The sequence below is a fragment of the Periophthalmus magnuspinnatus genome, chromosome 16 (genome assembly GCF_009829125.3).
Source record: "Periophthalmus magnuspinnatus isolate fPerMag1 chromosome 16, fPerMag1.2.pri, whole genome shotgun sequence".
Classification (NCBI taxonomy): domain Eukaryota; kingdom Metazoa; phylum Chordata; class Actinopteri; order Gobiiformes; family Gobiidae; genus Periophthalmus; species Periophthalmus magnuspinnatus.
In genome coordinates this window covers 16,580,432-16,596,075 of record NC_047141.1, presented here as the reverse complement: position 1 = coordinate 16,596,075, position 15,644 = coordinate 16,580,432, and the positions used below count along the sequence as shown (strand labels likewise).

Below are 15,644 nucleotides of genomic sequence, written 5' to 3'. Positions count from 1 at the left end.
CAAAAGCTATGTACCATGGATTTAACAGTGCTTATTAGAATAAATTGAAAATATATTGGAGCATATGGTGGATGTGACAAAGGGGGATGGCTCATTATTAGCTAATTTAGCCTAATGTATCAAACAAAACCTCTGTGGAGTTAACGAGCCCTTGTGTATCAGTAGCTAAATGCTGTGTAATACCGCCATCTACAGTTTGTAAAGTAAAACGCAACAGTGTTATAAACTGTAATCCCTCAGTCGTCCAGGTATGATCCATAGAAAAATAAAACATTAAAAATAAAAATAAAATCAGATCTGTCAACCTGGACAAAAAGTTGTTAGAGTGAAGACATTTCCCTGTTCCAAGCCGTGCAGCGAAACTTTAATTTTGCTACTGTTATAAACTATTATTTCGGCAGTATATTATCCTATATTATACTATTATCCCATGAATTGCAGCTATGTGGACCTTTCAATTAGATTGACAGGGGGAGAAAGGTAGGATAAGTAGGACTACAGTGTTCGAATGAACGACAATAAATAAATTAAACTGTTTGCAGTTTGGCAAGGATCAGTTGGTTTAATGAAAAGAGATTGTAGAGACAAGCCCGCCAGAGAGAAAAAGAGAGAGCGTGCAAATTCCCAGCGTGTTTATTTTGAAAGAACCTTTAGATGGCGCTGCACCCTATTTCATGACATAAACGGGTTCTAATGACATTCAGGGGAACTCGGGCGTGAAAATTGAAATGGTTCATAATACAATTATTAGAATGCTATTATGACATGCTAAAGCATTTACATCGTTAATGATAGTAAATCTGTACATTTGAAAAACTTGATTACAAGTGGAACTATTTTCTTAAGAATCTACATGCCGGACTTATTAGCCTTGCTGTCTGTTTCATGGTCATTTTGAACTATTGGATTTAATTGATCCCTGTGTATTTTCCCATTCACAGAGAGACTTTGACGTCAGAGCTCAATGCGGCCCGTGATGCTCTTATGGTGCATTCAAGGAAACCACGGAAATGCTACGATCCATACTGGAGAGGTGATGGAAAAGAGCATAAAAGCAATAACATATTAAGAGCAGAGAGCTGGTGAATAAACATGCATATGCGATATTAGGCTATTATTATGCTTGTAATGTGTGCATATTATTATTAATTTCGGCATGAATGTTTGAACCCAAACTCCATAAGTGCATAGAGGGCAGGCTGAGACCCAGTCATATAATAAAGGAATGTGTTATCTCTTTGCACTGGCTCTTTCAAGTTGTGGGTTGCATGGCCCTTAGGCTGTATGCAACTAATTATTGGCGCTTGGGGATAACCCTCCAGTCTAAACTATTTTGCAACTGTGAATAAAGTCCACATTGTCCACATTTAGCCTATTCATGAATTTATGTGTTTTTTTTATTTATGTATTACAGTGCGCAGCATAGCATTGTAGGTCAATCATGAAAGGCTGAAGAACCCCCTGATTTTGGCAAAATAATCTATAAAAATTTGACACAAGAAGCTAATTCATATTAATTCCAGCAATCTAGGCCTACATGGATTTATTATTTCAGTGCATTCCTCTTATTTCAAGTTGTGATTCGTAGAAACCTTTGATTATATTGATCAAGTTTCCTCCAATTGCTGGTGGTCATTGTCGTGTGTAGAGGAAATTCCGTTTGCTTGGCTGGTCCCTGATGCGGCACCATTCTCTGGGGCTGGGGCTGGGAGGAGGATACAACAATTCCGATTAGGTTCTGCCGCTGCCAACGATGCAATGCCTCGTTTTACGGATGAGCCATGGGCATAGGCACCTATTGAGTGCTCCGATCACTTCAACAAGACCCCACCACACTCCCTTTTATAAAGATTTACCTCTAGACCAAAAGGATCGCTACCAGACGACCTAAAGTACCCGGTGGACAGCGCACTCTGGGCTGAATGTTTACCGAAGTGCGGCTGGAGAGGTGAGCCTAGCGAGCCGTAGTAACTTTAGCCCGCTACATGCTAACTGCTAACTCCTGCTAACTCTGAGGATTTTATACAACATCTGCTAACTCCCATCAGCCAGATTGTTCCAGTCGAGTGCAATTTAATTCAGATCAGTGTAGATGTGGTTGTTTGATTTCCTTAAAAAGAAATAAGTCCGTCAGGCATAAAGCTAATGTTAATCAATGAACAACGAGGGCTACATCCTGGCAACGTCAAGCTAATGTTATGCGACTGGCCGTATGTTCCTTACTTATGCTCTGGTCACTCAACTCCCATGCGGCTGGTTATAAGCAGTAACTTGTAAATTCAAAGCTGTTGTTTTAGTGTGTTTTGACTCAGTAGATTGCTGTGAGTGTCGTAAAACTGATGCATTAGGCGTTAACAGAAGTGCGGCTGTATCCTGTCAAAACAAGCCCACCGCCCCCTGCCACACTTGAGTTTTCAGTACTCCTGTATAACGGATTATTAGGAGTTTATGAATGAAATGAGTCTTATACGCATCAAAATCAACTGTGTGGTCTCTATATCATACTCTTTGCCCAGGATCTAGTCTTTAACGGATTGTGTAAAAGTAAGGGCAGAACAGTGTTAAAGGCAGAGATCATGTTATTGTAGAGCTCCATATATGCCACAAATAAGAACTATAACAGTACAGGGTTTTGAAAAAGGTATCTGCTTACAAAGTAGAGCTCATCTTAGAGTTGGGCAAAAATCGATTAAATCGATTAATTAAATTTGATGTTCAAATTGATTTGTCTGGAAGAAAATACTTGTTTTATTTTCCCCACTTTCTTCAATTGGAAATTGTATTGAAAATGCAAGAAAGGCTGCTCAGTGCGCTCACAGGGACTAAAGTTTAGCACAGGGCTATGCAGCGCTGACTGCTTTGAAATTGGTGATGTCAAATTAACTATTGGGGCTGCATGCTTAATGCAACAGTTTGTTTTATCTCATTCATAAAAGATGGCCAGTGGGTTAAATATGATTACTGATTAAAATCTTTTTTTAGTTTTGACTATTTCTTGTAGTTTGCAAAACATTTTAGTGGGGGAAAAAAGTCAAAAATTGAATCGAAAATTGAAAATTGAAAAAAAAAATTTCTTTATTGTTGTGTCAAACAAGTCAGATTCACACACTTCACATCAGATTATGCAAAGGCTGTATTACTGTAGACTGTGATGTTATGTTTTTTTTGCAACTGTGTAATTATTTGTGTTTTAAAGTAGTGTCTGGTGCAGAGGCTGTATTACTGTAGACTGTGATGTTATGGTTTTTTTTGCAACTGTGTAATTATTTGTGTTTTAAAGTAGTGTCTGGTGACACCACTTATGCTGTTTATGGTTTAGGGACAGTGGTAACAGATTATGCATTAGTGGACATCTTGTGTTGAAGTGAATAAACCAGCTGGTTTGGAGACATCGTCAGGTGGTATTGTCATAGAGGGCACGTTGGTATTTAAATATAGCGGAAGACATGAAGTTAGTTTGTGCGACAGTAGAAGATGTAGAAGATAATGTCTGATTTATACAGAAGCTTTGAATGTACTATTTTAGCCAATCATGATAATAGCTAAAACACTCATCATAACTTAATCCTTTTGTCCTTATTTTTCAGGAAGCTATGGCCATGGATTGCTTCTTCAGCCTACGATGAACTCCAATAAGCTGGATCCCCACGACCCAACCAGCGTGCCCCTGCCCTCCGCGGGGCCCCCTCTCTCCCCATCCCCTTCCCCAGCCATGGCAGGATTCAAACGGGGCTATGATGGCAAGATCGCTGGGCTCTATGACCTCGACAAAACGCTTGGAAGGGGCCACTTTGCTGTGGTGAAACTGGCCCGCCATGTCTTCACTGGGGAGAAGGTAGCGGTGAAGGTGATTGACAAGACTAAATTGGACACAGTAGCCACGGGGCATCTCTTCCAGGAGGTCAGATGTATGAAGCTAGTCCAACACCCCAATATCGTCCGTCTTTATGAAGTCATAGATACCCAGACTAAGCTTTACCTCATCTTGGAGCTTGGAGATGGAGGAGATATGTTCGACTACATCATGAAACACGAAGAAGGTCTCACGGAAGAACTGGCGAAAAAATACTTTGCCCAAATAGTTCATGCGATATCCTACTGTCACCGGCTACATGTGGTGCACAGAGACCTCAAACCAGAAAATGTGGTCTTCTTTGAAAAGCAAGGATTGGTAAAGCTCACCGACTTTGGATTTAGTAACAAGTTTCAGCCTGGAAAAAAGTTGACAACTAGCTGTGGATCATTGGCTTATTCAGCACCGGAGATATTGCTTGGAGATGAGTATGATGCACCAGCAGTAGGTAAGTAAATATTTAACATTTATAGACACAAGTATGTTGCCATTAGTTATATTATTACTGTATTTCTTAGCTTTGTTTGATTCTAAAAATGCAAATCAGGGCACACAACCCCAGTTGTCATGTTTAAACTTGAAAAGTATCCTGATGTTTTCTACTAATTAAATGGTGGTGAGAATAATTGATTGCATTTTTATTTGCGGTTTGCATCTTGAACTCTGCGCTTGTGGAAAAACAAGTCACACCCCTTGTCTACTGAATTTTGAATAGATTTTTGTTTCCAAAGCAGGAACAATTGCATACATAAATTCTCTTCATTCTCTAGCAGCTGAAGTGGCATTCATTTGCACTATTGACTTTACTTGTAATAGCTGAGTCATAGCTAACCAGAGTTGAAATATTGGCTCCTAATTCTTCCCCATCAAGTTTTTCATGATGTCTTACTATGCTTACTTATATATTAATGGTTGGCATGCAGAAAAGGAGTAGTACTCATTTACACATTGTCACACCATTACAATCATTGCCTTTTAGAAAAATCTTGTGTAATGCCATAAACTACTGTTATTGTGTGTTTATGTAGATTTAAAAGTGTTGTTTTGTTTTTCACATTTTTATTCAGTGAAAAACAAGTTCATTTTAAACGATTTGCAGCGGTCTAGGGCTGCAACTAATGATTGTTTGATTAATCGATTAATTGTAGAACACGAAATTGAGATTGTTACAAAATTTTACCCATATAAAGCTGAAATGAAGCCACAGGACACATCCGTTTCAAAACATTCTCCAGATTACTTTTCTGTCAGTTTATGGCATGTTTTGAGTCTGTTTATAGACAAGTTAACAATTACACAATTAGTAAATAAATTGAGGATTATTTCATTAAGCAATTAGTTGGAATATATTGGTTAACGTTTTGGACTCCCTGATTATCGGATAAGCACTTAATAATTATATACAGACAGAACACAGCTGTCTTATTGTTATCTCAAGCTGCTCATCTGTACAGGGGCAATACAAATTTTGCTTAAATTCAGCTTCCTCTTCTACTGTTTCGAAAGTTTGATTAGCCTTATTACTCATCAAATACAGCACAAAGGTTGCTTACCACTTGTTGTAAACATAGTGATTCATAGGTGTAATGTGCAGGGTCATTTTTAGCTTAGTTGACTTTATTGTTCTTTGTATTTTCTTTCCGCATTTGACCCATCCTTTGCAGTCCAACAGCCATGATCAGGTGGTGCCTTGGTCAGGGCTTTGAAGTACCTTGCTGGACATTGTTTTTTTGAGTAATGGAGAAAATTGGCATGCAGCATCTTGTTGGTTAGTCAATACAAAGGCAGATCGATATTGTTCATTAACTGCTTATCATTGTAGTGACTTATAACTTTGGCTTTTTTGTGTGTGGCAGTAGCATGACGGGACCAGCATTATTCAAGTGATAGTGAAAATATTCTTGTGTGGCTTTCACCTGTGCCACCTGCATTACACCCTTATTCTTTTGACGCTAAGGTGAACAGTGCATTTGTTTTCATATCTTCTCAAAAGCCTCTTCTGCTTCAGTAACTCCCGGTACATCTTTCTTTGCTGTCCCACTGCTGTTTTGACAAGCTGTCTTTGGGCCCTTACAGTGAGGTCAGTGCTGTTACTACTCTCCCTCACGGGCTCCCAGGGGTGTCCCATAGCTCTAAATGAACTGTCCCATTGATTTTGTGTGAAGCTGACAAAGTGCAGAGCGACAGGCTGTGTGTCCCGGTGCTGTAGATATTATAGCCGTCCCATCAGGTGGTACAAGCAGGTGGGAGCCCTCCTACAGGCCAAATCAGGGTCATGTTTATTGAGATGCAAGCCCACTCACAGTGCAATAAAAACATACAAGATGAAAAGAAAAACTAATTCTTGGTTAAAAATTTACACAGTGGGCCTTTACATTGAGAAATAACTAACAACTGCGGGTTTATCATGTAAATGTAGCTTCTGTATAGATATAGAAAACACACAGATTTGTTAAGTTGTTTGTCAATTCGGGGTGACAGTAGCTCAGATCCACTGACCCACAGGTTGGCAGTGCGATTACTGTTCTCAGAGATGAATGCTGTCGTTGTGTCCTTAACCTGTCTGCATACACTGGTGTATGAATGTGTGAGTGAATGAGTGAGTGGTTCCTCGATATAAAGTGCTTTGAGTGCCTTGAAGGTGGGAAAGCGCTATATAAAAATGTGACCATTTACCATTTACAAATTCTAGTAGCAAAATAACACCATATTTCAGCCCTGAGTACTTCACAATGATGACTTATTGTTGCTTTACTAGTTAAATGCAAATTGCTAATGTTCACTACCCAGACACTAATGCACACTGTTGATTTTGGAGGACAGCTAACAGTACTTATAGCAGCACAAATATGCACAGCCAAAAATTGTATAGTGTTACTTTTCTGTTACTGTCTTGTCTTGGAGGTATGAGGAAACTGTCTTTTTGTCTTTGAACTTCAGAGTCAAACTTCTTTTGTGTCAGTGCAGTGAACATTAAAGGGACAAGCATGGCGCCGCAGCTGTTGATTTGTCCCCATCAGCAGCAGCGGCAGCAGCAGCAGCAGTAGTAGTAGTTGTTGATGTTTTCCAGATAGAGGCCATTACATGAGTCAGCGGCATCACAGTCGGTAGAGCCAAAGAACACCACAAACACAGTGTAATGGAGTCATTCACTCAAATGTGTTCAGAACACTTTAGATAATTATTAGCGAAACTCCTTTTGCAATTATAATGTTGCCTTTCGGGTGAGGGTATGCTCCGTTCATCAGACAAATGTACTATAATGACCTGCATAATAACAATTCTATCAAAGCATTATTGCACTATATAATGGAATTTTGCAGTAGAATGTCCTTGCGCGTCAGATCACTTTCAAAGTTGAGAACAGCCAATTAAACATGTAGAAGTTGTGTTTTTTTAACTTGTGCTATAGTGTAGGTGACTCGTTGCTACTGTTTGAGGTGGTAAACTGGAGATAAAGACCCATTGCACATTAGCAAACTAAAAGTATAATTGAAAGCAATGTGCAGGATACAACGTACACATATAGTCTTTTAAATATTGATCTTTAACTCTTATTTCTTACACCTTGATCACAGTGAACTAATTAACCATAAAAAATTAATAATACATTTTACTCAGAAAAAAAGTTTACCTCAACACAATTTGCAAATATCTGTAAATGACCTTGTACTTTTTAACACCTGTATGAGAAACTTAACAAAAGACTCTTATTGAAGTCCATACACCACAGACACATGATGTTTGCTCCCAGAATGTCAAGTATCCAAATTTGTGTGGAATCTCTGTGACAGTAAATTTCAAATAACTGCAATATATTAATAGGGTTTTTGTAGTGAATGTAAATTTGGGCAGCACCAGTCATCCAGTTTTTGCTTTTGGCCCCAGGTCTGTAAACTCCCTAGACAAGATGTCCCACTGGGAGCTCTGCAGAGAACTGCTCCTCTCCAGGGCTTTTCTGGTCTGCACTTTTAAATACTTTCAGACCAGTGTGTTGTTTTACTGCTAGCATAATAAAACGAATCAATTTTCTAGCTAACTTTGAAGTAGAATATGTGTTTATGTATTCAAGACATCCATTCTCCATTGCTTTGAAGAATTGCATGCTTGTTAAGTTTATATCTGGACGGTTTTACTAAGAGTTAATATCCCATTAGTTTCTGTATGCTTGTTCAAGCTCAAATGGTATTTCCTGACGAGACACACATCGTGTATTTATGCTTGTAAAAAGATTAGCACTAATATCTATTGCAAAGATATTCTTTTAAATGTAGTTTATTTCTCAATTGTTCAAAATTAATTTGTTACTGGTGAAGTAGTGTGTGGATTATACATTTACTTACTAATGACACTATAGCACTTACTTTTTCTTTTTTTTTTTATTGTTCTGAGAGAAATTGCAGCATCCCATTGCTCACATTCACACAAGACATGTGTGGCCTATAAGGGAAACATTTGTTTCCTAGAACACTCGAATCAGTGTCTTTCTTTATCTGTTTGCTATTGTTTTCGACCTTAGCACTGACACTAACCTCTCAAGTGGTCTTTTCTGCCTAAACCTTTTACCCTGCGCCCACTCCTCACTTGGCCATATCTGATTGGATAGTTGTTGTTGCTGCTGTCCTTTCTATTACTGTGTGATAAACTTAGAACATGTCGTAGTAGTAGTGGTGGAGGTAGTACTTTTGGCTTTGGTCTGGGACACTCCACTGACGACACGCCTGTTATATGAGAGCACTTCTGAGGCAGTCCCCTTCATTGGGAGAGGGAGGCAGTGTTTAGTGGCATGTGGCGAGGTGGTCAGAGCCATTAGTGCTGTATGTTTTTCTGAAAGTGAGAGGAATGATGTGGGGCTCTTGAGTGCTACTTTAGCCATCTGTGTGTTTGCTAACTGTCTATCTGTGAGACCAAGGCAGTTTGCTATTTAGGCTTATGTGGGCAGAAATTACTGAATGCTTCTTGTGTTTTTAACTTATAATAAAAATAATTCATATCCATTTGCTGAGGTTATATCATAGTTTGGCTTTAGTTTGACATTTTCAATTTAAAAACTGTTTTGTGAGCTTATAAAATAAAACATCTTTTAGCATATCATCCAAATCAAAGCTTAAAGGTGCACAAAGGTTAAAGGTGGACTATAACTTACCTGGTTGAGATGTCACCTATTTTCCTCCCTGAAGTTTTTGTTTCCACCGTACAGGTTTAAACATGCATTCATTGATTAAAAGTGTTTATTGCTAAAAACATGTCCATATGAGTGAGGTCGCCTCTCCACAAATTTGACCTGTAACTTGGCCTGATGATGTGACTTGCTTGTCTCCATGGAGCTGGATGAAGAGAAACTACATTACATAACATATAACTTTACTTAAACAGTTCAAAAATGTGTGAGTCACAAGTTATCAGTTGTAGTTGTCTGCTCCTTGGCCCAATCACAGTGTCCCCGGGGCTTTCTGGAGAAGTGTCTCTTAATTGCAGAGCTAGAAACTGTGGTAATGGGGGGACAGTTAATCCTGGCTTTTCTTTGGATTGAGCACAAAGGGCTACTCTGAGATTAGACTACCTGTGATTAGCCCTAGTTCATGGGGGTCCCACCAGTGGCCAGTACAGCCCTCTTGAGATTCAATGCAGAAATTGTGGTAACACTTTAAAATACGGTCCGGGACTTACGGTGGTAGTTAGTAGATACTTGACTAGTAGTTACGGTGGTACTTACAGTGGTAGTTTGTGGTACTTACAGTGGTACTTATAGTGGTACTTACAGTGGTACTTATAGTGGTACTTACAGTGGTAGTTTGTGGTACTTACAGCGGTACTTATAGTGGTACTTACAGTGGTACTTACAGTGGTACTTACAGTGGTACTTATAGTGGTACCAGAAGTGATACTTAGACTAATAACTACTGGTACTAGTACTGGTACTTACTGCAAAATCATATGAAGTGAATGGTATTAAAGAATATGGTGTTATTAGGCATATGAATCTTTGATTTCATTATACGTTCATAGAAAATACACAAGACAAAACACTGTGAAAACACAAACACTTTATTATGACAAATTTCACATTAATACGACAATCAGATTTAAAAGAAATTTCCAATAATGACAATAACAAATAAATGACACGTTTTAAATGAACATGACAGTGATACATACTGTAAAATATCAAAACTTTAACTGCTAGTTTAAAGCGAGACATTATGGTACTTGCACTATTAATTACTGGTACTTACTGTAGTTTATACTGGTAATTACTAGTACTTTCCGTGGTACTTACTGCTGTATGTACTGGTAATTACCATAATAGTTACTATGGTAATTACCAGTACATACAGCAGTAAGTACCACGGAAAGTACTAGTAATACTATTTATACTGGTAATTACTAGTACTTTCCGTGGTACTTACTGCTGTATGTACTGGTAATTACCATAATAGTTACTATGGTAATTACCAGAACATACAGCAGTAAGTACCACGGAAAGTACTAGTAATTTACCAGTATAAACTACAGTAAGTACCAGTAATTAATAGTGCAAGTACCATAATGTCTCGCTTTAAAATAGCAGTTAAAGTATTGATATTTTACAGTATGTATCACTGTCATGTTCATTTAAAACGTGTCATTTATTTGTTATTGTCATTATTGGAAATTTCTTTTAAATCTGATTGTCGTATTAATGTGAAATTTGTCATAATAAAGTGTTTGTGTTTTCACAGTGTTTTGTCTTGTGTATTTTCTATGAACGTATAATGAAATCAAAGATTCATATGCCTAATAACACCATATTCTTTAATACCATTCACTTCATATGATTTTGCAGTAAGTACCAGTACTAGTACCAGTAGTTATTAGTCTAAGTATCACTTCTGGTACCACTATAAGTACCACTGTAAGTACCACTATAAGTACCGCTGTAAGTACCACAAACTACCACTGTAAGTACCACTGTAAGTACCACTGTAAGTACCACTGTAAGTACCACTGTAAGTACCACTATAGGTACCACTGTAAGTACCACAAACTACCACTGTAAGTACCACCGTAACTACCAGTCAAGTATCTACTAACTACCACCGTAAGTACTGGTAAGTCCCGGACCGTATTTTAAAGTGTTACCGAAATTGTTATAAATTGTTCAACAGTTTGTGCAGATAGTGGTTTAATAACAAAATAATGCTATGTATTTGTTGCCTTTATTATTGAGCCATGTATGATGTACAGTATTGAATCATGAGGGGCCATGTGACTCCCAGCTATGATAAATAATACAATTAAATAAAAGCTGATTAGGCCTGTTACAATAATACATTTTGAAGCTCGATATATATTGCTGAAATAAATATAGACGGTAAACGATAATATTGAAACTTATTTATGACACAATAAATGAAGAGCAGATTTAAACCAAAAACACTATTCTATATGTACTGTATTAGTTTGCATCTGTAATGAGTCGTAGAAGTTATTAATTCCACCTTTTTATAGCCAGAAAATAACCAAAAAAACCAAATGTGCACAAGATAAGTATTGACCCCAAAAATATTGTGCCAGCATTCATATATTGAACGATAAGATATAGTAATTATCGCGACAGGCCTAAAGCTGAAGAGTATTTTTGACAGCTAAGAATCCTAACCAGTGAGTTCGTGCCCGAGTTTGTCTGAGATGTGTAGATAAGACAAGATGAACTTTATTTATCTCATGGTTGAAGTGTTGCGTAATGTGGCGTCACGGGCATGGATGATTGAGGGTTCTGAGGAGTTGCATGTGAATTGTGAACAAACAGGTTCATCATAGACCTAGTGCTGGAGTTTAACACTGTCACTTCTGCTCAATATACTGTTGTTATATCTTTGCACCTCCAGTATGGGCTGCATGGGGAAATTCATCATTCATTTATTCATAACAAAAACAAATTTAAAAATAAATAAATACAATAGATGTGTAGATATAACTTTTTAACTATGTAATGCCCCAGGGGGTTGTCATTTAAGTCATTTTTCTGTCACTGTCTTTATAAACACAAGCAGTAAGAATGTTGACCTTCCCCAAATACTAGGAATGACAGAGCCTTGAACCTAAACTTGAAAGATCTTCTAGTTCAGGAGTAAATTCTTGGTCAAAGGTTAAAGCCATCGCATCCTTCAGCTGTGTACAAAATAATAATTATAATAATAACATTTTAGAAAGGTTGTCAAAAAAAAACAACAACAGACTGTCAAGTAACTTCTTCTAAAATTACGTCCAGACAAAACTGAAATCTTTTTAAAGGAACCATTTATGATGCAAGTTAGATGTAAGATAGTTCTCATGCCTTCCACTACTTTTTAAAGTAGAAATGCAAACTCTGGCAAATGTTAAGTTCAACTCAATTCCCTATGCAGTTTGTATCAAAAATATATAGATTATTTCAGGGTTGATGTGGATCACCATTCCGACAGATCCAGTGTCTTTTTGCACAATGAGGTTTATGCATTTGCCGCAGAACTAGAGGTTCAGTTCATTGATACTTCAAGCAAACTAAATATTGCCCAAAAAAGCTCAATTTTGCTATCTACTGTAAGCAATTCAAATGTAGCACCTTTATTTATTACTTCTAAACTGCTTTACATAAACCATCAGGGAAAGGTATCGGTGTGTGCACTTGCGTGACACTGAGGAGGAGGCTTGTAGAAGGTAAGTCTCAAGAGAAATGTAGACTGTGAATGAGTAGCTCGTTGCATTTCTATTTCTATACACACCACTGTCTCTAATGACTGCAGGAGATGACAGTTCCTATATCGTCCTCCATGTACCATTCCCACAGTGAGATCTATTTCTACCTGATGCATATCATTTACATAGGTTATGGAAACTTACATAATTGTTCAGTGCATGGGAACAGAGAAAGTGAAAGAGTCATGTGTGTTTGGAGATGTTCAGACTTGAAAATATGCTGCAAGTGATGTGTCAAAGTACATACACTGATAGTTTATAAATGAAGTTTTTTTTTCAATTTTAAATTACAATTTATGAATGATGAAAGATTACAGATGGTATTAAAATTTGAATTCAGCATTTGACCCATCTGTCAGCAGTGCAATGCCCAGAGATGTATTTTCAGATGCTGAACAATGGTTGGTCAGGAAAGATTTTGCATATTGTGCATGTTTTGGGTTGACAGAAACCAGGGTGCCCGGAGGAAACTCAGCCAAGCATAGAGAGCACAAGCAAACTCTGGACAGAAAGACCATGTTAGTTAGGCTAAGAGGCAAACCCAGGTTGTCCATGTTCTGAGGGGATAGTGCTAGCTGCTCAGCCACTACTGTGATATTGCATGAACTAACAAAACATCTTAGCGAATCCAAACGTTTGCATTGAGTTTCAGCCCAGTACAGTTCATACATTGTACAATTCATTAGACATTCCTTGTGTGACAGTAGGCAACTTTACTCTGTTCCCATAACCCTTATGTCTCTCTAAAACAAGTACTAAAGTGATAGACTAAAACTGTGTCAAATAAAAGGCAAGTGTTAATGTCCTCACAGCGCCCAGCGGAGTAGTATTTCACTCACGTATACAACTACACATGTTGGTGCCAGGTGTGAACAGAGCCCCAGGAGATGGGCACTGGTGATCAGGCTGTATCAGTGAGAGTGATTTTAAAAGCCCCGCAAAGGCGCTGTGTGCTGAGGGTGCACATGGGCAGCTGTCTTTCAGATCTGCTGGGATTAGTCCAGAGACAGGACCGGACACAGAGTGGACAGGTGCAGAGACCTGATCACTTGAGCTGACTCGAGGCCATCCTGATAGACCACACAGACACTTATGTCCTTATAACTGCAGTGTCCACTCATGTGGGATGCATTTTGTTTCCATGCATGTCAATTGCCATTCAAACATTTATTTATTTATTTATTTATTTTTTATTATTGCACTTTTGATTATTTTTTAATTAATTGTAATTAATCTATTAGACTAGAGCTGAATGATTTGGAGAAATTTTTTTCTGACATTACAATTGTGATTAGATTTGTGATTCATGTTTTTAATATTCAAAGTTAACATTTTAAAACACATCCAGAAGAATTGACAGAAATACTGAAATATGAACTAAGAAACTAACTACAAGAATCAAATTTCAGAGCATGTTTGTACAGATCTGAACTACAGGGTTAGCAGTTTTATACAGGATATTTAATTTTTTAAGGAGGAATTTATGGTACTTCAAAAATTGCAGTCTTTTAGCCATTTGCTAAATAACGATTTTGATTCATTTATGATTACGCTTGCAGCCCTCTGTCTGATAATAGTCATCAATAACCTTGATCTTTATTAGCCCATTGCAACATGACAAGTGTGAAAATCTATTAAGAGCTTTGTGCAGAACACATTAACACGTTGCTATCAACATGGATTTTTAAAGGTCCTATATTACACAAAATGGATTCTTGTGAGCTTTAAGCCATGTTAGAATTTTGTTATCTCATCAAAATGACACCTGGAGTTGTGTTTTATTTAATTCACACATATTTGAGTAAATTGAGCAACTGCTTTTATCTCTTATTCAGTAGAGATGGCCAAATCCCGGGCTCTAGTAAAGGTGTATGGGGTGTTTTCTGTTTGAAAGAAGAACTATGCAGTTTTTGTGTGTTAAACATGTGTGAATGAAATAAACACACAACTCCAGGTATGTTTTTGATGAGGAAACAACATTATAACATAGATCAGAAAATAGTGTAATATGGAGCCTTTGAAAAACATCAAGTTAGGTAATAATTCAAGTCATGTACAAATGTATGAACATGACATTAGGATCCATACAAGGAGCTCAGCCGAGGCTAACCCAGTGCCCTGTTGTGCAAAGTGATGGACTCCCTTCCACTTTCCTCATTTGTTACCGATCACTGGAAAGAATAATTACAGCTAATCACTATTGTTGCCTGGCTGCTGTTGAGTGTGTTGGAGTCATGCTGGGAGAAAAATAAAACCAGCTATTCTCCAGCATCAAACAAATGCTAGTCATTCTTCTGCTAAAGACAGGTGTTCACTTTATATGTTTGTCTGTGAAGAAAGCCTGAAAAATATTTTGAAAACCACCATATCCTGAAGCACTGAAATGTGTAAGTAAATGGTCCCTGGAGTCTTGAAACCTTTAAGGATATTTTTTTGTTTGTTTTTTTGGAAACTTACCAGTACATATAGTGCATATCCTGTATATATGATCAAAATGCATTCCTTCCATTTTTATTCTGCTCAAGACAGGTGTTCAGATTCTTATTTATTCCAAATTTAGCAATAAAATGCCCATAAAAGTCTGGAGAAAGTTAAACTTCAGCTTGCTTGATAGCTGGCTGCTTCACTACTGGTGTCCAGATGCTGTGATAGAGCTGGCAGTTTTTATCTTGATGTGAATTCGTGGCTAAGACGAGATCCAGGGAGCAGCAGTTACTTTCAGTGGGCCGCACGCTGTGTGGATTTAAACAGATGTGTTGCTTACAGACTCAACTGTGCCAACCACCGCAGTCAGACCAAGGACAACAAGCATCAAACAGCATCAAACTGTGTCACGGCACACTTTATGTATTGGTTTTAAAAGCCTTTATATTTGTCTGGGCAAAGTCATCATTTTAAAACATTTTAAAAGCCTGCGTTGATTTTCATTTCCCACTATCTAGAAACGCATGTAGACAGTATCTGTCATGAACTGAAGATCAAAGTCTTCAAAATAATATACTAGTCGATAGCATTTTTCATTTTAGCAATTTTGCTTTTGTCTAATTTGATTCAGGCTCATAAACTCGTG

At 37.7% G+C, this 15,644-nt stretch overlaps 1 protein-coding gene across 1 annotated transcript in view; it reads left to right on the top strand.

The window, feature by feature from the left end:
- The first annotated feature begins 1,677 nt into the window (after positions 1–1,677).
- Positions 1,678–15,644, top strand: part of snrka (SNF related kinase a) — a 43,487-nt gene continuing 29,520 nt past the window's right edge. The window contains exons 1-2 of the mRNA XM_033981749.2: positions 1,678–1,948; positions 3,588–4,301. Coding sequence (XP_033837640.1) covers positions 3,623–4,301 — 679 coding nt within the window. The 5' untranslated portion in view covers positions 1,678–1,948; positions 3,588–3,622. The remainder of the gene's footprint in view (positions 1,949–3,587; positions 4,302–15,644) is intronic.